Genomic DNA, 27,061 nt, shown 5'->3' with positions numbered 1-27,061 from the left:
AAAAACGACTAATTGTAATATTTCTGTTCACTATGTTTTTTTTTTTTTTTATTAATAAAAACATCACTTTTTATCCACACGTTCACTATGTTATGCACATAGTGCATTCATTTAATTTTCTCGACTTTTCTGGTAAATTTCTCAGTGAGAAATAACCGATTTATTTGTGATTTTGTGCTCACGATGTTAATTTGTGACTTCATCGCTTAAAAATAAACGCTGCTGTAATCTGCTAGTCTGAATGAAGATATTCAATTTTTCAAACTCTGATTCTCTTATTCTATCTAATCCTATACCTTGACTTTGAAACAAGACAGTAAGTCATCAATATCTTCATGATATATTAAACAACACTGTGATAAAGTGTTGGTACAAATTCATTAAAAAAATGCAGAACGAAAAAAAAAATGTAAATTATATCAATTAATTGTGGCTATGATATCAGCCCTAAGCCACCACCAAGATCAGTGAAAAATTACGCCAATCACAGCAGGCACGATTATCATTAACATATGGCACCATCTAATAATATTATTAATATGAAAAAAAAAACGTTTGGAACAAAGGAAACAGCAATATATAAAGGATTCTGTCAAAATACAAATCAAAAATAATAGCTAACGTTCAGAAAATTTTCCCACACGGAAGAAAACAGTGATACCCAATTTTTTGCGCGAGGAATGAAAGAACAATATATTCGATTACTTGTGGCTCCATTACGAATAAGAAATTAGGTTTGATTATCGGACATGCCAAAAGACATTTTAAGTAACAATGCTCAAAAACTGAAACATCTCAGTGGATAATCCAACGAGTTGGCTTGTTTTCAAATCAAGTATGTCCATTACCTAGATGGCTTAATCATATGATGGGCAAAAGCTTCTCTTTCGGTTATTTAACGTTCACCACAAATCGTATTTTTGTAGTCCAACTATCGCGTAGGCTAATAACAATTAGGCCATTTGTCATGTAAATATTTAAAATGCAGGTAATACACAGTCCAAAAACCTAAACTTAGAATTGATGTCTAACATAACCGAAAGTTTTGCTTGTGTGAGTCGTAATGCGGTTCTAGGAAATAAATTTTAAAAGTGACCTGGCCCACTCAGTAACGTTAATTTTCTATGGTGTTTATTTGGCTGTGTAAAATGAATTATATGAGAAAGTTTTCACAGAAAACATCATGATGGTTTATTCGAATCAGTGGATTGTTCATTTGTTGCTGGCGGCGCATACGCTTGGTATTGTAACGCTAATGGAAGACTTTCCTGTAAACTTTCTGGAAGGCTGTCGTACAGTTCCCGTAATTGCTCTTCACCGAGTTTCATTTTATCATCAAGCTCCCTTTGCTCCGATATGAAAAGAGTTTTCATTCTTATATAATGCTCGAAGTCAGTGTACTGGAAAGAAATAAATTATTTCAGGTAGATGAAAATGATTACCGGCATAAAAAATTTCATAAATGTGGGATCAATATTGAAAGTTTGTTTTGGGCAGATGAGACAACATGTAGAGCTGAGTATTTCCAATCGAATAGTAAAATATTTGAATCAGCTGAGAAGAAAATTTCGAAACGATGACATCTTGTTTTTTATTTGGATGCCAGATGTTTATATGAATTCCTCATTTTTTTTGTTGAAGCCAAGTCATATTTTACAATGCAATTCTGACATATGACATGTTTCTTATTGTATGTAAATGATCAGCAAATTGACTGAGTGGTATTCAAAAATGCCAGCCATAATAAAATGCACCCGAGGTTGAAAAATGGTGCGAAGCTAGTAGTGGTAGTACGAAACTTGTGCTGTATATTTGTGATATTTATTTTATATTGTCAAATTACAACATAGCAGACCTGCTGCTATATACGTGAAAGATACATCTTGCGCGACTGTGTCTTAGGCCAGCAAGGCCATGTAATGCAAGTCTGTTATATTATTTATAATTATGTAAATGCTGCATGAGGGCAAATGAACATACATACATAAGCAGTGAGGTTCATGTACACACAGGATGATATATCTCTTAATCCAAGGACAGTATGATATTATCCATATACCTGTACTAGTATACACAACAGTATGACAACACGTTACATGCAAGTATGTGTACTGCATATGAAACATTATGTCTTCTTTCTTAAAACTTATTTTTAGTCTGTGAGCATCCGTTTAATAGAGCAAAAAGTGTCTCAAACTTCCCACTAAAGATTACCTGTTCTTCACTCATGTGTGAATATAAAATTTCCGATACTAATTTTTGTCTTCTGTCTACGTTTTCCTTCAATAATTGTGCTTCCTCGTGCTGTAACGTTAATTTTCTTTTCTTCTCCAGAAGCCCATTCTGTAAATAAAATAATTGTATATAAAATATTGCGCACAACAACACAAACATAATATTTCAAGTTAGTCATATGCTAAATCGAGATTGTAATTTTGTCCATATCGCTGGATGTATTTGTGGTACAATGAAACATAATTTATAGTTCAACAATAAACCTAATTATAATTAGGGTCAGGTGCTCCTGAAGTATGCGAACCAAGATGGCGGACATCGGAATGTAATATGTGTACTAGGTTAGGGTTAGGCTATAATTTTAGGTACAAATACTAGTCTTCGAACTCATAGTGGGACTAAAATAAGGGAAATTGGAATAAAATTATGGCCTAACCCCAACCTGTTACCCATGCTACGTTTCGATGTCCGCCATCTTGGTTCGCATACTTCAGGAGCACCTAGGATCATTATTTAGAATAAACTTCAAATTGTTCTAAAGTCGACAGCCTCAAAGCCATTTAATAAAGTAATAAACAGGAGACCACAGCCTCAAAAATTTGTAGTTTTCTAATTTTTGTATATACGATCATAAAGCCCCAAGTAGTTAGTCTTTTACTAAACTGCACAAATTAGATCCGTAAATGTTGGTCTAAGTTCCCAAAATGGCATTCTATGAAAATAAATGGAAAATCAACAGCATGGAATCTGACTTGTATTTTTTATGAAATTGGAGCAAGAGTGTAATTTAAGGAGTCAAAGCCAATTCTAGAACCTGGAATCGGATATTTGAGTTCAATAAGTTGTTAATTTAAGTCAAAATTTTTAATCTAAACTTAATTGAAAACAAACTAATTAATGAGATAGATATTACACACATGCATGCTATCCCTATTTTTATCATAATTGGAATACACTTGTCTGAAGAAGTCCAGCCACAGAAAATCAAAAGTCTACTGGAATACTTTTGCGATCATGTGCAACAAGAATTTGAATCACTTGCTAAAAATTTTGTAATTCCGGAAATACATGTTGAGATATTATAATGAGGTTGTTTTATTTTGAATAAAGAAAATCACCTTTTCCTCCGCGCTTGCTTCGGGATCTAGAGTTGCCAAGGCATTTTCGACTCTCGCTAGTCGTCCACCGATCGATAAAAGTAAGTTAAATATTTTGTCAACCTCCTCAACAAAAGTTTTAAATTTTTCATGTTCTCGGGGAGTGCAAAGCTGTCAAAAACAAAATTTTTTTTTAACACAATATCGTAATTGGTTTCAGTTTTATGTTAAATAGTATCTATTGTCATAGTATCCACCATTATCATTGTAAAATGTTTCAACGATTTCGACAAAACTTTCAAAAGATGAGAATAAAGCTGCGGACTTTTATATAGTGATTTGTGCGATACTGCTATGATAAACTGCTTTGAATGATTAGCGTACAGATAGACCATTTTGGTAAATACTTGTCGTTGTTGGAAAAAGACGCTATTCTCCGCAATTAATCGACTAATCGATTTTAAATTGTTATCGTTTATAGATGGTATAGATATAGATCACTAAAAAACTAATACTTTTTTTTTCAAATTTCATATGATTCCTAAACATTTGAGCATTGCTCACTCGTTTTTGTGATTTAAGCATGTTCTGGAATTTCAAAGATTTGTATCTTTGCTCTAGGACAGTGGACCTCAAACAGAGGGGCATAGACAATTTGTCCAGGGGGCGCGAAGCTAATTAATAATACAAATATTTGTTAGATTCGATATTGCCTGACTTATTTGGTATTGAAACTTTTCATTTATTTTATTATTTAAGTTCCATCCACATATTTTCAACATGTTTTTTGAATAAAACATACTTTCGCCTTACTATCTATTATTTGTAGCTTATTACTTGACTTCTAAAAATAGGGCGCGGCTCTAAAAGTTTGAGAACCACTGCCCTAGAGAGAGCTAACTGTACATTTGAAAAGTATGTGTGATCTTCTCCGAGCAAATTCAATATTTTTAGAGGTAACAAATTTCTGCTACATACCTGTTCAGCATTTTGTCTCACAACTTTTCCCAACTGTTCGTTTTCTTCTATATCCATTTTTATTAAGTCTTTATTTTTTTGGAGAACAGATAAATTATTTGTAATGCTGGTCAGTAACTTTACCTAAACCACAACAAGGATAGAATGGGATTTATATATTTATCCGAAAGGGGGAGAGGAAAGATGGTAAGACAACTTAATCATATGGCGAACCTCGGCCTCTCGTCCGGTTACCAGTCCATGTTGGGTATGGGATTAGTTAAGCAGTTATCTGTTTCAGATGCCCAAACTTGATGGTGGGGGAAGCCGTAACTGACCAGCCCATTTGGCCTGCGTCCCGTACGTTGTGCGAGCCTGCTCTATATGTTAAGCTTTTAAAAATTACTTATTTCTATAGGTGTTTTGAGGTTGACAAGACTATAGTAGCAGCCAATCAAAGATGCCAAATATGTTACACTTACAAAGCATCAAGAAAGTTTTACACTGGAAGAACATGGTTATAGGGTGTTGCAGACTAGTGACTACATAATGTTTTTTTGTTTACAGCTATCTTCAATCCGTTCAGAAAGTTTACTGAATTTGCATAGTTATATTTTGTTCGCTGTCAGTAAAAAATAAAAATAAAAAATAGCAACCAACCCACAATTTTATAGGTGTTATTTGTAACACCCATGTGAAAGAACTAAAAAAGGGATATTTTATTCAGAGTATAATCCTGAGATGTCTCTGTTGAACCTGACCCAAATTTATAATATACTCAATATTTGAAAATTGTATTATAAACCAAGGATGTGCAACCTGCGGCCCGTGGGCCAAATGCGGCCCATGAGGTAAAATAGTGTGGCCCACGAAGAAGTGCCAATTTTGAATGGTGTTCGGCCCGTGAATTTTTAATTTAGTTTAATCGAGTATGTGCGAGTATTCCAATCCCATTCCAATTTGTGATGCAAAGCCTATACCTGAGTCCAATTTAATATCTATACCTATGTTACACTTACACTGCCCTAACAGTTAGCTTGTGCGAAGCAAACAATGCATGTCATAAGATCAATAATCAAAATTTTTGTGCCTGCAACTACTAGAAAGCCTATGTTAAATAAGGGTGCGGCTCGCGACTTTACCCATTTTTTGTATCTGGCTCTCCTGTATTAAAGGCTGCACACCCCTGTTATAGACTGTACTTGAGAAAGTGAATTATTCGATTACCTTTTTATTATTCATATCGTCTTCAGTTTCATCAGATTCAGACACAATAAATTCACCTCCTTCCACTTTTTCTTGAATTAAGTTTATTATTTTACCTTTCGATGCTGACGTCTGGTAATATGTAGAAGACGCTGGCAACGTAGATGTCGGCGACATGAAAAAATTGCTGCAAAAATAAAAATTTCATCTCATAGGTTTGCCACTATTGTTAATAAACCTGCTACACCTCGAAGATAATTTTGGTATGGCAGTATTAGGTTTGCTTTTATTTGCATTCATATGTTTCAGTCCCTTTGGGAATAGGCCATAATTTCATTCTGATTTTCTTTATTTTAGTTCTATTACGAGTTCGGAGACTGTCTGTGTTAGCCAAGTGAATATACCCCCTGCCCAAAGGATTTCAGTCCCTTTATACAACTTGATGTAAAGTGGGCGGACAAAATTAGTTACCTCCATATTGGTACACACACGTCTGGAGCGCCATAATTTCATCATACAAGTTTGCCACTATTGTTAAACTTGCTACAATTTGAAGATAGTTTTGTTTTGCCAGTATTAGATTTGCTTTTATTTATATTCAAAGCTTTATATTTAAATTTAGACAATAAAACTATTGCACAGGAGCTCCCCAAATCTCGGGGAACAGCATTGGGGTTCCGCGCCATAGAAAAAATAGAAAACCTGAACTAATCATAAAAGCATTACATTTACAAAATTATGTAACAAAGAACAAGAGCCTTATGTTCTTACTTCTGGAGAAGTTGTGTAAAGTGACTGAAACCTATGGGCAGGGGGTATATTCACTTGGCTAACACAGACAGTCAATAGAACTAAAATAAGGAAAATCGGAATAAACGTATGGCCTAACCTGGTACACTGAAACAGTACCTCTAATAGTAAAATAAACTCACTGTTTACAAACTTTTTCTAGTAAAAAAATGTACCTAAAATTAGTAAGTGCAGGGGTGCTAAGAATCGTATTTCGTAAACTAGAATCAGTCGTAGAGACAGTAGTAACATCAGTGGTAGTTGTCGGTTTAGTTTTTGTAGTCATGGATTGTTTCACAGGCAGTATACTCTGTTGTGTGGTCGGCTGACAGGTCTCTTCAAACACTGGTGCTTCATCGACACGGTCTGTATCTGTAAACAGAAAGCAATGATCAATATGAACACAAATGCCAAAACGAAATATTTTACCCACATTGTCCCACAATTTCACCCAGACCATATCTTGAAGCTGGCACTGTGTAACCGTGTAGTTTACTGCAAGTACTTTTAGTGGGCATTGCGTAAATATTTTTGCATATGTCATTCCTGACATATGTTCCTGATTATGCTATCCAAAAAAAAAGTCACTGCTATGCCACTACACCAGTGGTCACCAAAGTGTGGGTCGCGACCCCAAGTGGGGTCGCCTTAAATATTTCTGGGGTCGCCGAGTGCCCATAGTTGTCTTTTCTTTTATTTTTTTTATTATGTGTGTGACTAGATACTTCAAACAAAAGAATGAATAACAAGCACGTAGACAGGTAATATCAAGAGCAATTACGATAAATTAATTATGACATCACAATCACAAATTTAGTCCGTGTGAAAAATAGCGTTCCATGACACAAATACACAACAGTGTGCAGTCTGCATTGTTAAGTTGGATAACGCTACATAGGCTAGAAAGTTTTGATATTTCGAATTGGAGTGACTTCTTTTATAATAAGGCTATTGCGTAACGACAGTAATTTACATTTTAAAGTAAATCGTTATTGTGTCTTAAATGTACTGTACAGTGGCCGTTGCTTTTACTGCAAAGCCTCATTTTCCAGGCTACAGTCATATTGATAATTACAATTTTTAGTAAATGGCTGATAAACATAAAAGAAAAATATCGTACGATCAATCTTTTTGAAAGCTTGACTTTTAGTGCTATGAGTCTGCCTAAATCAAAGCACCGAAATCGATTAAACGTAGAAAAGATTTGCGTTTGAGCTTAAGCAACATTAAGCCACGAATGCAAGATCTCGTTGGAAGGAAGCAGTCGCATTCTTCACACTGATTAAATATGGTTGTTGTTGGGTTCTTTTAATAAATTTCCTAATTTGATAAATATATTTTTCGTGTCTGTAGGTGAACATATATATATAACTTGGGGTCGCGAGTGCTTATCATACGTAATAATATTGTAGATGGGGTCGTGTCTCAAAAAGTTTGAAGACCACTGCACTACACTATAGACTCTCCACGTTTGCCCATTGTGCCCTACAATAACATTTCGGAGCAAACACGGAGCAGACTTTGCAAAATCAAAACAAAGACAGCCTTGACAGCCGTCACGCTGGGTGGAATGAAAACTGTGTTCCCATGAATAAAATAAAACAGCAAAATTTTTGGGTGAATACAGTCAAATATAATTAGTTACAAATGCTAAATTTAGTGCAAAGTTCTTGTTTTGAAAACTACATGATACACCCTAAAGAAGTAAATCTGGAAAAAGGTGGAAATTTTGAATTCCGATGGGAGAATAAAAAAGCACAATAAAAAAAAGTTGAATGCATGTGAATTTGCTGTGTACCTTTGGGCAAGTTTGCATTAGTTTCAGTAACAGTTTGCATTTCATCGTCAACTTCTTTCTGCGTAGGTAACATTTCATTTTTGGCAAGCAACACTTTAACTGCTGTTGTGCTATCTTCACGATCGATAGGAAGCATTGTTAAGCTATCACTCAATCTTGGTCTGCAAACTTGGGCCGAAAAAACATCATCTCTGATCGGAGATAATGGAGACTTTGGAGCATTGGAACTTGACTCAGAGGGAACAGTTTCATCGTAAAATTGTATTGGGTCTGGAAGAACAGGCTTTTCATTTTGAACTGAAAATGTGGAACAAGGTTCTGAAACTCTTATTTTTGAGGCTTCATCCAATTCTATTTTTGGCTCTTCAACTTGAGAGGGTGATGTCTCCATTTGTAATAAAGTAGTCTTTGCTAATGGAACTGTACTCTTCGTTGCGGCTTTAGGTGATATACTACCAGTTCGTGAACTTTCACCTGACCCTTCACGTGAATGAGAAGCTTTTGGACTCGGTGGTGAAACTCTATGTATCGGGCTTCCATAATTTCTACTCGATGGCGGTTTCAACTTGGCTGTGGCAGTTTCGTTGATACTTTTTGCTTTCGATGTGTCATGGAATGGCTGAGGAGTATCGAAGTTTGAGCGCTTGAAATTCTTTTCAAGGTTTTTACTTGTAGGTGGTATATTATCATTTGAATATGATGGAATTATACCTTTACTGGTGAATAGTTTGTTGCTTTTTGGAACTTCTGTTTTTGTTATGCCAACTTTTGGAGCGGAACTTTTATTATAAATTGAATCCTTGATGGGCAAGTTACTACTCAAAGGTTTATTTATTTGTGCTGAACGAGATTCTGATAATTTCCGAGACTTAGCGGATTCACGAGAAGCAGGAGAAGTTCTTCTTGCTGAAATTTTGCTTGAAATTTTATCTTCTTCGACCCGTACTTTTGTTTCTGTATCTCGTATAATTATTTCAGTTGAGGGTGTTTGAGATTTAGTAATGTCATGTGATATTGGTGATGTTTTAATAATATCCGCAGATTTGCCATATTTATCTCCGAACGAAGGTTGGGGAATTCTGTCTTTTGGTGGAGAACGTGCAAAATGTGGGCTAGTACTTCCGTGACGTTGCTTCATGCTATCCCGATCGTGCTGCTGTGTATCCTCGTAACGCGGCACAGATCCTTTCTTTAAGCTATTACTCCGAGATTCTTTTGTATGTTTAATCCACCAACTGTCACTGTCATCAATCTTTTTGGTGTTGGATTGCCGAGCCATTTTTGGACTGTCTGTTAATGAAAAAATAAACAATTTTTGCAAAAAAGATGTTGCAAAAATAGACTGTTCAAACTTGTCATGGGTGTGGAAATTGGCAGAGAATGAGAATATACTATTTGCATTACAATTATAAAAACTATATTGGGTTATTATCTTACACCAGCTCATGCCCTTGTTTTCAAAATCTGATACAAAAATACTAATCTGGCTCGTCGATGTGGCGCATCGTGCTAAGCGTTAGGAATACGCTCACCACTGCACCTGTGATTACCCTGTGTGAGTTCACAGGTTCGAATCCCATGCGAGGATAGTTATGTGCGAGAGGAGTGCTGGATTCCTCGCCACCGTGGGATGGTTCACGTAACCGCTGGTCGGTTACGGTTTCCCCCAACATCGGGTCCATGCTTTCATGGACATGGACATGGTCATGGACTGGTAACCGGATGAGAGGCCATGGTTCGCCATATGAATAAGTCGCTTATCGGCTTTCCTCTACCTTGGGATAAATCCTATCCTATTCTGGATAGTTCAACAGGGCAGAAGTCCGCTGAATAACCTACTATTATAAATGCATTCTGGAATATACTTTTCAAATATGGAATATTGAGTATATTCGAAATGAGATCATGTTTAACAAGAGTCAAATTGAAGCGAGTATAATATGTTCGATGAGTTTAAATTTGGAACTGCATGGAAGTCAAACATTGCCATTTTGAGAAATATATGGAGGCCATACTGTGAGATATTTTCGTCGCTCAAAATGATATTTAACCAAATAACCAGTACTTATTCCGAATATCAGGAATTTAAATTATTGAATATAACATATTTTGAATTATAACAATTATAGGCCGCACCAGGAAGACACACAGTCAATAAATTGCGTAAATTGGGGTTTTGTCGATACATGAGAGGCACCTTGATATAAGACGCAAAGAGCATCGGGTTACAGTACAAAACTCATTAAACAAAAAAAGCGATATTTTTCATGGTTATTGGATGTTTTCGATTAATTTTGGACATCCCTGGCAGAAACTAATGAAACCCAAAATCAATGCTGACAAAAAATTTTATAAAGATAGATAATAATTCTTAGATAATAATCTTACCATATGGCCTTGACTGTGACGCAGATACAGACTCACAATACTGAGTTTTATCTGGGGTGATTGGGATTGCTACGGTAGACATGACAGGTTTTTCAAGTAACGAAGATGTTGACTTTGAACGAACAGGAGCACTTCTGTAATATAAAAATAAGTGTGAAATTTTATAATAATGAATTGATTGTATAACACCACAGTATGATATATGCTAATGTTCCATATAGTGGAGTGCAACCCATGTAGATAGGATAGGATTTACATATTTATCCCGGGGGAGAGGAAAGCCGATAAGACATCTTATCCATATGGCGAACCACGGCCTCTCATCCGGTTACCATTCCAAGTCGGGTATGGGATTAGTTATATTGTTTGTTTTTCGGAAGCATGGACTTGGTGGTGGAGGAAGCCGTAACCGACCAGCGGTTACGTGAACCACCCAACGACGGCGAAGAGTCCAGCAATCCTCTCACACATAACGATCCCTGCATGGGATTCAAACCTGCGAACCCACGCAGAGTAATTAGAGGTGCGGTGGCGAGCGTATTCCTAACGCTTAGCCCGTTGAGCCACACCGCCACGCCGCCGATATATATATAGACAGTCACATTAAAAAATCTCAATATTAAACCAAGGCTCAAGGCCCAACTCACCCATTATTTGATAAGAAACTCTTTTGTACAGTCAAGGCTGGAAAACCAAACTCTTGTTTCACTGGTTGCAATGAACTCTGGTACGGTGGTGACAATTCTAGATCTTTTCTTGTAAATGATGTCACCCTCAAAACCTGAAAATTTAGTTAAAATTGGTTAAATAAAATTTGAGAATTTGGAAAATATTCTCAATTCTTTACTCAATGAGTTTCATGATATACTCACTTCTATAGATGGAAGATATAAATAGATAAACTGTGGTTAAAGTTCGTCTTTTAAATTTAATAATATAAAGCAGTTTTATCTAGTATTCTAGATTTTTATAATGGGTTACACATAAAAAGTATTCAAAACTTCAAACCTTTTTTGACATTCCCTGGATGTTTTTCTTATATTCATCATTATTGGGCATGATTGCGTTACTTTCTTCATTATTTTTATCTTCGGCATTGTTAAAATCATCCAATGAACTTAGACTTGTTCTTGAAAGATGAGGTTGAATTCTGCAAAGTTAGTCTTACCATCACACCTCTGATTACCATAAGTGGATTTGCAGATTCGAATCCCAAAGTGAAGATTATTTGTGAGAGGATAGCTGGACTCTTCGAGAACGCAGGGTAGTTTACGTAACCAATGATCGTTCATGGCTTACTCCACCATCAAGTCCATGCATTTGAAACAAATACTGCTTAACTATTCCTATACACACACAGCCTAGATAGGTGAGCAGAGAAGGGGAAGCAAGAGTTTTTGAAATCTCAAAATACCAAAAAAGTTTTAGAATATGAAAGGGTATATAGGTCTACATATTTTGAAAATTATCTAACTTTAACTAACAAGAAGAAAGTAACCTTACTTAGATGAGGCAGACTTTGGCCTTTTGGTTTGAATAATGCTAAAATCTCCGGCTTTAGGATTCGCAGTAGTTGGATTTCGTAATAATTTCACGACCATACTGTCACTTTGATATGAAAATTTAATTTCACCAGGCGTCGTAGTAAGTTGTTTTGGAGTATTTCCAATTGGAGCTTGTTCCATACTTGAACTTGACGTATCGGATATTGATAATTCGCCCTTATCGAGGTTAAAATGTTGCGTAACGCGAAATTGCTCTTTCCCACTTTGTTGTTCGAAATTGTAAGTTGATGGTTTCGACTTTGACGGACTCGTTTGCTTCGATGCGAAATTTTGATGAATATGCGGCGAAGATTCTGAACCTGTCGACCCAGTAGATTTTCGCAACGATGATCGTTTAACGTCTGTTGAATTCATTGAATTATGATTTGCTGGTTCTTCCGATAATGCATCGAACGACCTCGCTCTACGATGTTCTTGATTCTAAATAAAGAGTTTATTAGTATATTCATGATACAGTGGTTTTAAAAACCAAATGTGCGTAAAACGTTGTTGTTATTTTAAATAGTAAAATCTTAGATAAATATACCTGAGGCAATTTCCAAATTTCTCCATATCTGCCGGAAGAACGAAATTTATTTCCTAGTGATCCTTCAATACGCATACTGCAACTTGATTCTTAAAAAAGCATTGAAACATAAAAATACTGGAAAAAGGAACTTGAGGTGGTCAAAATTTAGCAGCTCAACATTTATTAGCAAAAAAATATGCACAATATTTGATTAAATATTTCTTTAAATATAATTTACATATGGAGGAAGACCATTTTGCAAAAAAACATATTGGTCTGATATATTCATTTAAATTATATTATGACCAAGTCACATATCTTCATATTTGACCTCATCATAACTTAAACACAATTTGTAAATAATAAACATAAAACAAACCTAGCATTTCACAAACAATCAAGAATCTTTCATTCAAAGTTTTAAAAATTCACAGTTACCTGAAGATATTGATTCTCTATCTGTTCTATTATTTATTGATTTGTTTGAATTATCCAGCGAACTTCGTGACAAACTAACAGGTTCCGAGCGATAATTTACGAGCTCTTCATAATTCATAGTGTCTGGACATGATCCACGGAATTTCTGAAATTCGAGCATTAGGTAAAATTTGAACCGCAAACTGATAGAAATAGATAAAAGTATCGTTTGACAAATATGTCGCTTGTGCAAAAGATAAAATCAATTTGCGCTACATTAAGCATATTATAGCAACCTAGTACAATGTTATAGTAGATAATCGTTTTGAAGGGTGTTACATATCACATTTCATACTAAGTTGGGCTGGGCATTTTCAGATATCGGATGATTTCAAAATTGATTTGAATATTGAATAGTTGAAAGATAGGTAATTTTATGTGACTTCTTATTGTAATGCGTCACCTAGACACATAAATTACTGAAAACATAGAATTCATCATTCAGATAGTTCCCTGAGTTGTTCACCCATAAGAAGAAACATGTTTCACCAATAACTCACTAGAAAGAAAAAGTCATGTTACAGAAATGCATTTTAAAAATATGGCTTCAATAAAAATCAAACTGACAGATTCACTTCGACCTTTACCGAACAAAAAAAAATGGTGAAGATTCAAAATTTTCTTCAAAACTGATTCGAATAATTTATTATTCTATCCAAAGCGCCCACCCCTAATACTAAGTAGTATGTGATTACCAGGGATGGTCAAAACAAAATAATCTACAATTGGCATTTCATTATTCGTCAGCAACAAGTCTATAATACTTCTTAGTTAGTTAGTGTGTATCGCCTTACATTGGGAAAATTCTCTAAAAAATATATTATATTTTTAGTACATATTCAGATATATACTAAATTGGTCTCCTCCTATCCAATTTCCCCTATATGAGAATATTATTTTAATGAAATGTAACAATAGTTATTCAGTTCTTGGTCATTATTGATTCATAGATTTATTAGTTTTGAAAATCCCTGCCTGTATGTAACCAATTTTTTCATTTATTTACAATAAAGATGACAAAAGTCAAAGCACCTGGCGTACTCAGCAACTCAATGAAACAAAATAATCAAAAAATCTCGAATAACCTAGTAATACAGCAACAATAATCTACACTCCTATTTCAACAATTAAATAAAATCTTGAAGTTCTTTGACAATGTATTACACAGGTGGCGATGAATAGAATCAGAACACAAGGTAAAAGGCAATTACATAAACCAACAATAGTTCATATAATGTGAATCCAAATACCATAAAATTTTTATATTGCCATGCTCAGCCATACAAGAGTCATTTACTGAGAGCACAAATTTACACATGGTCCATACTAAATTACACAAATGAAGTGAATAATATCTGAATAGGGTTCAATTCAATGCCATAGGTTGTTGGAAAACATAGTTTAGTTGAAATTCAAGATAATGAACTTGATAAAGTCTACGTCCTGGTTTGTACAAGTTTGAAGTATATTGATAACATTTTATTAAATAGGTGTTTTTGAAATATGAAATTAAAACTATTTCACTGGATAAGGAAAGAACCTATGAATAGTTGCGCAATATCGTTGTCGGAATTGGTGCTGGGAATTTTAGGAAAAACACTTTAACCGTTAACCGGGTAAAAGTAACCGGTTAACCGCAGCGTGACGTTTTGGGTAATAATTTATAATTTCAGCTTGTAATTAATAATTAACCATTCCCAGCCCTAGTTAGGATTATTGAGGCTCCTTCATTGATCGTTTCTCAAATTTCATTACTAAATTAAAAATGGAGAAATTGCTGAAATACTCATTACTTTTTTTTTAAATTTTTCTAATACTACATGGCAAAGAGCACAATATCTTCAATAACAAAGGGCACAATAACAATTTTTTCAACACCTTTTTTTTTCTATCTTCGCTAATTTACCCAAATCCTTACTTTATTTCGCAAGACTTGGTCATATCGGGACATGAATATAAAAAAAATTAACCATCATATTTTACAAACCATAAAGGCGCACTTCAAATAATTTTTTTCTCAAAATTAAACCAGTATTGATCAAGTAGTGCTTCATGATTTTTATTGCCTACAATCGAAACCACTATTACCTGTTAAATCTTCCAGTGCGCCTCATGTTTAATTAAAGAGAAACAATCTAAGCAATTTATTAACAGTGTGCCATATAAATCAATGCACCTTGTGGTCTGTAAAATACAGCTCATTCAAATACATCGTTGTAACGATGTCTCTTCTTCTGTTTTACAAGTAATAAATTAAAATAAACTTGTGAAGAAAGAGCTAGAAATTTGATGACATTGCGTTTACCCTATTAGTCATTTGATACCCTTTGTATCAATAAATTTGAGCATTGTTCTCTGTTTGTTTTATTTACTTACATTAGCAGGTTCTTGAGACGCTTTATTCTCCTTCTGAAATCTTTGTTCCCTTCCAGTCAAGGCTGAAAACCACAGAAAAAATTTCTCATACAATGTAATATTTATTATCATTATTTCTTGTCAATGACCCACCCAGTGTCTAGGTTAGTTGGGTAAAGCTCATATTGGGTGAAAACTAGGGACGGGCCGAGATTCGGATCCGAACTCGGATTAGGGTCGAATCCAGGCATTTTTTGGACTCGGATTCGATTTCGAGTCCACGTTGTTTTTACCGAGTCTATAATCAATTCTGTTTTTACCAATTTATGCCTATGTTTGTACTTTTACCCCTATAAATCTCACTACATACCTTGAATAGTTGAAATTCAAGGTTAGATATGTAACAATATCACTTGTGTGTATTATGAACACTCCTAATAAAAACGACGACAGATATCCAGATAATACAACGCAGGGTAAAAACTATTGATTACTTATAACAATGATCCGCCAGTCGCCTTCAAATTATCTAACTTTTTTTGGTATACATGTGGTACACCAGTGGTTCTCAACCTGTGTGGTACGCGGGAGCTTTTCAAGTGGTACGCGAGCAGATTTTAATTATTGCAACAATTAACCTTTCAGTTGGCTAACGCTTTATCTTCCTTACTGTATGTATTCGCTGAACAGCGTTTATGGAGGTTTCCCCAAGCATCAGTTTCCTTGTTTATTTCAGTAACTATAACTAATCAGCAATAAGTCAATAATGACGCAGCTCGTAACAATTGCAATTTCTGCACCCAGCCGATCAGACACTTTTGTCGCTCAAACAGATATTCAAGCATGGTTGCAAACATTGCCTCGTTTTTGTAGTTTTGAGTGATATTTTTCAGTTGTATTTCAAGAAAATGACTGTGAATTAATTAACTTATTACTTTAGTTGCAGTAATCGAAATTGAATCTCGCAAATGCTGTGATGGACAAAGCTAAACTTAGCTATATCTAGGGCTGCCATCGACATGAACCCAAAAGTAAGGACATCAAGGAAACATAATATTAGAATAACAAAGAACGAAATGTAATAAACAATAAAACAATAAAAATGATGGTTTTAAACACGTAAACCATTTTATATGCGCCAACACATCAAAACACTCTCAGAATAAGCATGAAGTTTACAATTGTAAAGTATAGGCGAAATTTTTCGGAGTCAATGGTCGGGGAAACGTCCATAGCGCTGGTGCGCCTTCAGTCCTTGTCTTTAGAGATCGCCCTCGTCCGCTATTGCCCACCTTAAATGAAGCAATATGGGCATGTTTTTGTCCGTTTTGCGTGTTACGCCACAAAGGATGTAGTGCCACATTATAAAATACTCCCTTAGCATGTTTCTTGTGTCTTTATCCCCACGCAAAAAAGGAGCTTTGTCGATGGTACGCGGCCATAGTAAAAAACTGTAAAGTGGTACGCGGTCAGTAATAGGTTGAGAACCACTGTGGTACACAATAAAATATGGGTTAGTGCAATATTTTGAAGTTTCATTCGATTCGCGTAATTAAATATGAAACATGTGCAGGATCAACCCAAGGGGAAATCTCATCAATACCTCTTTTCAATCGAGTTTATTATGTGCAATCTTTTCTCTATAAAGGGAGCAATGGAAAGCATGGAGAGTTTTCATGAACTACTAAATTGCAAGCAGATGTACCACATTGTCTTGACAACAAGTGGCATTTTTCTACCATTCGCGCACGTGACATAGTAAATTGACGACTAGAAATATAAGCATTGTAGTCAAAAGCTTTTTATTTTTCATATTGACATGTAAGAATTTGTAAATAGCCACCCAGAATTGACGCAAGTTTTTAAATATATTTTTAAATTGATTCAACAGCTATCTGCGAAATATTAGGGAAAAATATGAGCTATGACGTATGTTTGTGAGCGCGTGATGCTGTAGTATGGTTAATAAAAACATTTTTTTCTACTTTTACATTGTGACGTCACGGACTCGGAGGATTCGATTCGAGTCCTTGACTTATTACTCGGATTCGACGAATCTCTGTAATGCCGGACTCGCCCCATCCCTAGTGAAAGCCCTGTTTTATGACAACGAGCATTACTCAAATCAAGCTTAACAACCATGGGTAAGCAATGACAATGGGAAATAGTACTAAACAAGATTTTCCAAATCCTACAACCTGCTTGAAAATGAATTCGTTTAATGTGAAAAAATTGCGAATCCAACATTTTGACACTGGGGAATTTATTCATATCCTCAAGTTACAAACTATATTGAAATGTAACAACGAACTACTACTTTTTTATGCAACGCTTATCAATGCATTTGGCTCCAAACAAGGCCTCGCACAAGCTTCGGTACTCCCGTAGTATGTGTACCAGATTAGGATTAGGCCATAATTTTATTCCAATTTTTCCTTATTTTAGTTCTATTACGAGTTCGGGGACAGTCTGTGTTAGCCAAGTGAATCAATGCATTTGGCTCCAAACAAGGCCTTGCACAAGCTTCGGTACTCCCGTAGTATGTGTACCAGATTAGGATTAGGCCATAATTTTATTCCAATTTTTCCTTATTTTAGTTCTATTACGAGTTCGGGGACAGTCTGTGTTAGCCAAGTGAATCAATGTATTTGGCTCCAAACAAGGCCTCGCACAAGCTTCGGTACTCCCGTAGTATGTGTACCAGATTAGGATTAGGCCATAATTTTATTCCAATTTTTCCTTATTTTAGTTCTATTATGAGTTCAGGGACAGTCTGTGTTAGCCAAGTGAATATACCACCTGCTCATAGTAATCAGTTCCCTTACACAACTTGATGTAAAGTAGGCGAACAAAATTAGTTACCTCCATATTGGTACACGCACTTCTGGAGCGCCCAAGCTTTGACTGATATCTAACATTATGTAGAGAGCTGGTATTGCGGTTGAGCATTGCCTGAATTTACGACATCTTTGAAAAATTTCAACAGACGTTAACTTACATTCAGTAGAATCTCCCTCTAGTGTTGATTTTAGGTCTTCGGTTTCTAGCCAGCCTTTAGATTTCCTTTTTGTCATCTTTTGAGATGTGGACTGGAATATAAATTAAATATTAACTAATCTTAGTAATTTCAATTTTATATGAAAAACAGCTACCATGATAGTAATTTCTGGTCAACTAGACGACAGCATAATATGACCATAATTTCACACAAAAAACTAATCAACAAAAAGCATGATTTATCGATGCAACCAATGGATTTGACTATAATTATATAACATCATACTAATCTAAAAAAAAAACTTAAAATCACGATACAGACATTACAAATACAAATTTTTTTTGTCAAATACAAACCTTTTCAATATACGATCGTAGTTCCTGCTCAACATCAGGATGTTTCGAAGCATGCCATGATCTTGGACGCTCAGGATTTTTATTTTGTTGTTGTTGCCTGGGAAATAATTTAAAATATTTCTAATCAGAAATAAAGATTGCATTTAGCTTTAATATAAGTAATATCATAGACTCAATAATAAATTCAGTTTATTATATATTTTTTATTGCTCTGCCTAATAAGATGATAAAATATTTATTAGGCCTATTGAAAGATAACGAAAATGAAATGCATTTTTTCATCTGAAAAATAGTCTAAAAAATGAAAACCTTTTTTTTTTTGGAACTTAAATATTCATATTCAAAAGTGCTTTAAATAGAATTATATTTAGTTGTCAGATTTGATAACCTTGTCATTATACACAAACTGGGACCACAATTCTAATATAAACAGTAGAAAATAAAGGTATCATACATTACAATCAGTTGGGAACCAAACAGAGAAAAAACTGTTCCTTTCTTTAAAGATTAAGTATGGGCTACATAAGCTAGTTACAACCCATAATATCATGCTCCATGATAAACAAAGGGAGTTGAAATAAAACATGAGATATGAGTCAATTTCACAATAAACTTGCTGAAATGAGAGAATTCAATGACATCATGGTATATTAACTCGATGAATGCATACAAAGGGCTTATTGTGTGAATTAGATAAAACATTTACTTTGGATGACAAAAATGAAAAACATATGAAATGTTCATAACCAAAATTTATAATTGTAGGAAGGTCTTCATAATAATATCTAACATTTTTGTATAGGCCTACATAGGTCTAGATGAGGCTATTTTCATTGATCAAAAAAAAATTATTATCAGATAAAAATGATGGCGGACAGATGAGAATATACAATTCAAAATATTCAAAAAGCAAGTAGAATTATTAAAAGCCGTTTATCAATGTTTATTGTATTTAGTGAAAAAATGAAATTTTTACAAAAACTGTTATTTCATATTTCATGTCGTTGAATTAAAAAAAATCCAGGGTATTTCAAACACTGTGAATTAATTAAGAATATCATCTTGATTTAATATAGAAAAACAAATTCTCTAATACCTATTTCTCAATAAACCTAAATAGCATCGAATAATAAGGTAAAAATATAAATTCTTGGCTAATACTGTTGTTAGGCTTTTAATGCGGTAATGGCAAATTAGAAAAAAAATAATAAACACAACTGTAATGTGGCAACATGCACCTCACTTCACAAAACGAAATGAAACCAAATTGTAATGAAATGATATTGAAAACAATAAAAAAAAACATGCGATTATACCGTCAATAAATTTCATCTGTAACAATCTGGATGAAAAAGATTTGTTTTTGTAAAAAATTTTAATCTATTGACATAACATAAAAACACAGTAATTGATGAATAACTATACAATTGCCTAGTTTGAATGGCCAAGATGTAGCAAAATTGTGGCATAGTTCAAGGTAAAAAAAATACTGGATCTTTTGTAGGAAGTCCGCCCCAAAAAAAACAAAACCGCTCAAAAATAAAAAATTATTTATACAGATACAATTTTTTTTTCATTGATGGAATTCAGCACTGACAGGGTTAAAATCAGCTAACAAGCAAATACCGTACTCAAATAAAACGTGGTGAGTGCAATCTGCAGCACTTAAAACGGGTGTTTTTCTCAAATCTCACTGTTTTGCATTATTGGCGGGGGCTTTCTACAAGAGACCTGAAATAACTAGCATAGCACCATATATAAATACCGCTACCTAAGATTAGAAAGTTAATCTAAATCATGATGGCAAAGTTATGTGGAAGACTGTAAGATGCATAAACTACAGAAAATTACAGACATGCAGGAAATTTTTACTATGTATAATCAGTGTAATTGAATTTAGGGAAAGTTTATCAGGTTATAGTCAGGCAATTGAAAATGAATAAATGGCGAAGTCATATCCATAGGATATACCGGTATATATTAAAATATTTTCAACATGTGAGGCAAATTCTGGCATGTGACATATTCTATCCAATTCAAGAGTCCTGCTGCACACTAACAAAAATGTATTTCTGTAACGTTTCGTCTGACTAAAGTCAAACTTTCTCAGACAAGGATGTGACATTTCGTTTCCAATTTTTTATGTGGCGTTTTCATGCTTTCATTATGAATAAGCAGTCAAGAGTATTTATGGAGCGCCTATATTGGCATAGAACCATTTCTTCAGGTTCAGCATTGTCTTATTAATCTACCGGTATTAAGCCTTGGTTATAGGTATGAGTTTGAACCATATATTTCAACCTCTCACACTAATTTTGTTAGGACGAACGCTTTATTAACCATTTGAGTTGCTAGCATCTATATATCTACAAAAAAAATATTTATTTTCAATCTATTTTACCTTCTTCTCGTAGCTACTTGTCTCGGAGGAGGCACTGGTTCATCATTTACAAGTCTTTCATTAGAATTTGTCATAGATGATATAGGACCTACACTTCTTCTGCTTGCAATTCCACGACGTTCTTGTTCGGCAAGTTTTTGTGGCGACGGTGATGCATTACCCGATTTATTTTGATGATGATCTAAGAATAATAATCGATGTGAATAAACGTGTCAGAGTAAGATTAGTCGTATCGAAACCTGATAAGAGCGCTTGACATATAGATTAGTTAAAAAAAATATGCAAAATTGATGATTTTAAAATTAGTTTTCTCACAAGAATTAAAGAATTCAAAACAGTTTTTATTAATGAACTATTTTCTAATTTTGAAATGGAATGACTTAATTATATTTAACAACTTATGCTTTGTGGTAGCTGCGCAATTTAGATTTGGAATATTCAAAATTTAAATTCAGGTATTCAAACAAGAGAGCATATATGGACAGGAACATCAAGTGATTACCGCAATGTAAGTAATACTGCAGTGGGAATTTTGTTTTTTGAATTTCCCTTAGACCCAATATTTCACTAAAAAGTTTGCTGTTTATTTTAATAAAATGTGAACACTTTCTATTCTGCATTACTCGGCCTTGCCCATCTCTTCAGCGAACTCACGCCTTACATTACCACTAACAGTAACGATAGGTGACTTTGTGTCCGTATATTCGAGCATCGCTATCTTGTCATTGCAATGAATAATAGGAACATGCTTGTTCCACAACAAAAATATTTTCGGTCACATATACCGTACATACACTACAACCATAATAGTGTTATTCACACACAACTACCGAAAGGCTTTTTGTCGAATTATCATTAATAAGTGTATAAAATCACGTATAAAAACCACATAAAGTTACCCACCTATTTCAATCCTTTCCGCAAAGGCAGTTTTATTTTGTGTATCTTTTTCATAATGTTGATGCGGCGATGTTGGCAATCTATTACTTTTTTCTGAAAATATATATCCACGTGGACGTTGATCATTTTGGTTCTGATTAATATATTCCCTGCTACGTTGCTGATTATTATTATAACTTGTATTCATATTGTTCGTGTTATTTTGCAATTCAAGTATTTCTTCATCTTGAAAACGTGACACCAAAGGCATACGAGATCCAGGATTCACATTCTCGAAATGACTTGATCTTGACTGAGACGGAGGGTTGATCATGTGTGGTGGGAATACACTGCAAAGAAATAAAATAACATAATATTTTGTAGTATAGGGTTTCCAAATCGATGGTCCATGAACCCCCAAGGCAGGGGCATAGCCAGGAATTTTCAAAGGGGGGGGATTATGAAATTTAGGTGTGTACGAAATGTCGCACAACCTGAAAATAGTATGTGTGTCAGGTTAGGGTTCAGGTTGTGCGTCATCTTGGTCCGAATACTTTCGGAGCGCCGAAATTTGTAATTGCCAAGTTTGACAGCAACAAGTGGTCTGGCCGGAGGCCTCAAAACGCGAGTTTCTAAGAGAACTGATGTTCTAAAAATTGCTATGTGTGATACAGAATGTTTCTAGAAATCGAAACTGAATATGTCAGGAGTTGCCAGGAATAAGGGCATCAAATGGGAATTGCGGACTGAATGGATGTTTCCCCGAGCATCGACTTCCTTATTTACTTCGGGACATCGGCCAATCAGCAAGATGCAAAGAGTGACGTGGTTTCGCATCCGCTCAGACACTTTTCTCGCTCAGACTGATTTCGTCGTAAACATTACCTCGTTTTCGCGTTTTTGAAATCTATTCGTTAATTTTTAGTTCTGTTTCAGATATTTAAATGTAAATCAAATAATTCAATGATCACTTTGTCTTCTTGGAAGTTTCAGTTTACCTGCAGTAAGAAAAAATTAGTGTAGAAATAGCTGCAATAGACTAGGCTAAAATTCTTCACCAGTACTTTTACAAAACAGATTGTTGAATGCTACGAATCAGAATAATGGTTTGAAGCAAAAATACCCCATTTTACAGGCGGCAACTCGCAGAAACCACTCTTTAAATAAGCACCGAAAATTTTGCGATGGCAAAGTATAGGAAGAAATTTACGGGGGTCAAAGGTCGGGGAAGGGTCCATAAATCGCCTTATTCAGTCACATTCACATCGCTTCTACTCGACGGCATCAGAAGCCATAAAGTTTTATGCGCTTATTCGGCGCATGGCGAGTCGCGCCTATTAGTCGTCGTTTTTACACATTCCAAAAGCGGGGGTTTCGACCCCCAAACCCCAAGGGTCAAATTGAGTCTGTGACCATTCGCCACAGTGTAACACTGAATTATTTTATATATAAACAACAGAAGGTAGAGAGCGTTCCAAAGAGCTTTGTAATGAGGTCCAATATTAATTGTTTTTATCGAAAGGGTCAAAAACTTCATTATTAAAGCATATCACCAAAAAATGGTTTGTGGGCTGTGGCCTTAAAAGATTAGAAACCAATGTTCTAGAAGAAAACGTATATTGTAGAAGATGTTTTGATAGTTCATAATAGAAACTTCGATAAAATGATTAAAATCATTAAAAGGAAGTTGTTTGGGTTGATATAGGGCTCACCAGAAGTATGTATACCAATATGGAGGCAACTAATTTTGTTCGCTTACTTTATATCAAGTTGTGTAATGGGACTGAAACCTATGGGCAGGTGGTATATTCATTCGGCTAACACAGACAGTCCCTGAACTTGTAATATAAAATTATGGCCTAACCCTAACTTGGTACATATACTAGCCGAGTACCAGATATAGTATAAATATTAAAAAAATGAATTCAAAATAACGAGCGATGGAAAATTATTTAAAAAAACTACCAAATAAAAAATATATTTCAAACCTCGCAAATGATTTTCTCCGCCAATCACACAAAATCCCAGCATCCATTTTGAAACTATATTTCAGTCACCAAACCTATCAACATTTACAAACTATCCAAACCTGCCCTATTTCAGCATAGACTTTCTTGTGATAATAAACAAAATCGATTCTAACTCCTCTTTAGTTTCTGGTTGCTATCTATTCGACTATGTTTGCTAAATGTACGGAACTGTTTGAAAGAGGTAATAAAAACGAATGGTACAATCACCTGTGTGGCATCAGAATATAAATTGATGAAGCTGCGTAATATAGTTTTATGATAAATACGATGACGTCTGACAATCGTCAATTTATTAACTGAGATAGTCAAACAAAATCGGTATACAAATTGCCAAACATACATCAAAGTTTACAGTGTGCTTAATGATATGTCAAACATATTTAACAACTTATATGGTCAGATTAGAAAAATGGAATAAATATACCATAGCCTGTTCGTGTATGGTCAATTGATACTTTAGAAATTCATGCACGTTTTATCATATGCCCATACTTGATTGGCAATAAGCACAGCACAACACCTGTGTAAATGATTGTTAAAAGGAATGCGATGACATCATCGTCTTTTTCATAGCTTCTGTTTATTGAATGGTACAAAAATAAATATCAACTTAAAGTGAAGTCACAAACTAAAAATATAATTACTGGTAGTACAAAAATTGATGTGAACAAGTTTCTCGATGGTAAAAGATCTGCGTATTTTGAAATATTCAAATTTCAAAATCAAAAATTGCAATCTATCAATGGCCAACAATTTTACAACATTTACAACTTCAACAATTTACTGAACAACAAAATATTATGTTGAAACAAATCTTATCATACTAACCGTTCTACTTCAAGCATCAAACGATCCCCAGCCCTTCTTATAAGTTCAACAGCTTCTCTGCGAATGCCTCCAAGTACAACATGATTAACAGAAATAATTATATCACCAACTCGGAGTCCACTCGCTTCACCCTTGCCACGATTCTCCAACTGTAAAAGAGTACCGGTAATTAAACTTAGTCATAACCAGTCAAATAAAATCATTTGTATTGAATTGGAATGAATACTTGAAAAGGCTTTAAACAGGCATAGATAAAATATTACCAAGGATAGGTTCGGAAATATGAAAGCAAGGGTGTGTACCACAATGGAAGTAACTAATTTTGTTCACCTATTTTACATCATGTTGTGTAAAGGGATCCAAAACCTATGGGAAGGGGGTATACTCACTTGGCTAACACAGACATTCCACGAACTCATAATAGAACTAAAATGAGGAAAATCAGAATAAAATTATGGCCTAACCCTAACCTGATACACATACTACGGAAGTACCAAGAAAGGAATTCAGCGTCATTGTCTGGTTGCTATATTGAATTAGAATGCCAAATACCAAGAAAATTGATTGGTGCTCTCAAACGAAATCCAAAAAGGGGCCACTTCAATACAATAGAACAACCACTCCAGATAATTATCCACCACATTGTACACATTTACGCAATGCTTGGTTTTGGGACTTTACGTCACTTGGATAATTGTTATTGGTGATCTACGATAAATTCCAAAACCTTTTCTAATAGTGGATTGGGATAAGTATTTATTATTACGTTTGTAGGCAGTCAGAGATGGCCGAAACTGAATATTTCACAATTCAGAATACATTCTGGAAAAATATTTGCGAATATGGAATATCGAATACTTTCCAAATTGGGGGCAAGTTTAATGAGGAAAATTACATATATCACTACTATGTTCATGTTAATCACATTTAAAATGACATGAATATAAAATGGCATTGTTTTCTCTGTGTTGTTTGTTATCAGTTGAGATATCATACGCTTTGATCTGCTTGTCTGGCAGCTTAAAATCTCTAATTTTTGAAATATAAATATTCTAAATATTACCAACAAATAATTAAATTGAATATTTGAATATTTGATGATTGAATATTTGATCCGTTTTGGACATCCCTGTAGACAGTAATGTACTTATCAACAGCAAGCTATTTGTGACACTAGCCAAGATTTAAATAAAATCAATAAAATCTTCAATAAAGAACACTAATTAATTGATTTAAAATATTTGATCAATCCCAAGCTTGGCAAATTTGAATTAATATTTTTTTTTCGATAAATATATAAATTTTGATATAAATTTAAAAAATTGAAAAGGAGGTTTATAATGAAGAGCATAGTGTTGAGAGGCAATCATGGCTTTTGGGCAGCCTATATGGTATGAAATATCTAATGAGTTTAATAGGTATTCATATGATTTTAATAATGAAAAGCAATAAAAAGAGAACAGTGTAAAACAAGCAATTCCAAAATAATCAGTACATTTACCATTTATAAATAGATAATTTTTGAAAAAAAATTCAACAACTCTACCTAAATATTCAAAAGATTAGGTGGTACTCGGTTATATAAGCGAAATTACTACTTTTGTCAGTTTAACTGATCATTTATACATGGAACTCTCAATCAAGTACAATTGTACAAATTAAATTAAGTACATATTGGTTAGCAAACAGATTTAATTCACACGACCTACTTAGAAATTCACACTTCTGCAAAATTTTTCTCTGTTGCAATGGGAAAGAACCAAAAAAAATTTAGAGAAGAAAAACTTTAGATACAAATTCCAATACTTTTTGACTGGCACAAAAAGAATGAATGTAGGATAAGGTTACAATGAGAAAATACTATAAAACAGGTTTACTGGAAATGGGAGAAAAGTATAAGTAATAACAAAAAAGAAATTAATAAACAAAGTCAAAGGTTTTTATATAGGTAATTCAATTATGGCCCATCATTATTATTGAACATTCAGTTACACATAGATCACATACTGATTCAAAAAGAAATCTTTTTCCATATTAATAACATAAAAGTAGGGGAAACGTAAAATCGAAATACAATCGGCCAAGCATAAGAGAATGATGGATAATTTATTCAGTAACAAATAGCTCACATACTGATCCAAAGAGAACAAAGATAAAGGTAATTCAAGTATGGCCCATAATAATTACTGAATAT

At 34.3% G+C, this 27,061-nt stretch overlaps 1 protein-coding gene across 2 annotated transcripts in view; it reads right to left on the bottom strand.

The window, feature by feature from the left end:
- Positions 1 to 321: 321 nt before the first annotated feature.
- The window catches only part of LOC120332280 (uncharacterized), a 30,156-nt gene continuing 3,416 nt past the window's right edge, over positions 322 to 27,061 (bottom strand). The window contains exons 2-20 of one of the 2 annotated variants that reach the window (XM_039399488.2): positions 24,868 to 25,016; positions 22,034 to 22,359; positions 21,131 to 21,311; positions 18,730 to 18,826; positions 18,374 to 18,464; positions 15,397 to 15,458; positions 12,982 to 13,126; positions 12,562 to 12,650; positions 11,974 to 12,455; positions 11,479 to 11,620; positions 11,118 to 11,251; positions 10,471 to 10,604; positions 8,083 to 9,372; positions 6,461 to 6,656; positions 5,517 to 5,682; positions 4,311 to 4,433; positions 3,354 to 3,503; positions 2,215 to 2,343; positions 322 to 1,400 (exon numbers count right to left, since the gene is read on the bottom strand). In XM_039399488.2, coding sequence (XP_039255422.2) covers positions 1,182 to 1,400; positions 2,215 to 2,343; positions 3,354 to 3,503; positions 4,311 to 4,433; positions 5,517 to 5,682; positions 6,461 to 6,656; positions 8,083 to 9,372; positions 10,471 to 10,604; positions 11,118 to 11,251; positions 11,479 to 11,620; positions 11,974 to 12,455; positions 12,562 to 12,650; positions 12,982 to 13,126; positions 15,397 to 15,458; positions 18,374 to 18,464; positions 18,730 to 18,826; positions 21,131 to 21,311; positions 22,034 to 22,359; positions 24,868 to 25,016 — 4,305 coding nt within the window. In that variant the 3' untranslated portion in view covers positions 322 to 1,181. Of the gene's footprint in view, positions 1,401 to 2,214; positions 2,344 to 3,353; positions 3,504 to 4,310; positions 4,434 to 5,516; positions 5,683 to 6,460; positions 6,657 to 8,082; positions 9,373 to 10,470; positions 10,605 to 11,117; positions 11,252 to 11,478; positions 11,621 to 11,973; positions 12,456 to 12,561; positions 12,651 to 12,981; positions 13,127 to 15,396; positions 15,459 to 18,373; positions 18,465 to 18,729; positions 18,827 to 20,045; positions 20,065 to 21,130; positions 21,312 to 22,033; positions 22,360 to 24,867; positions 25,017 to 27,061 lie in introns of those variants that run through there. The other variant, XM_078119087.1, reaches the window with a different exon arrangement.

This window comes from Styela clava, chromosome 13 (assembly GCF_964204865.1).
Source record: "Styela clava chromosome 13, kaStyClav1.hap1.2, whole genome shotgun sequence".
NCBI classification, from domain to species: Eukaryota; Metazoa; Chordata; class Ascidiacea; order Stolidobranchia; family Styelidae; genus Styela; species Styela clava.
Note: the sequence above shows the minus strand (reverse complement) of the source record. Positions and strands in the feature narration are given on the sequence as shown.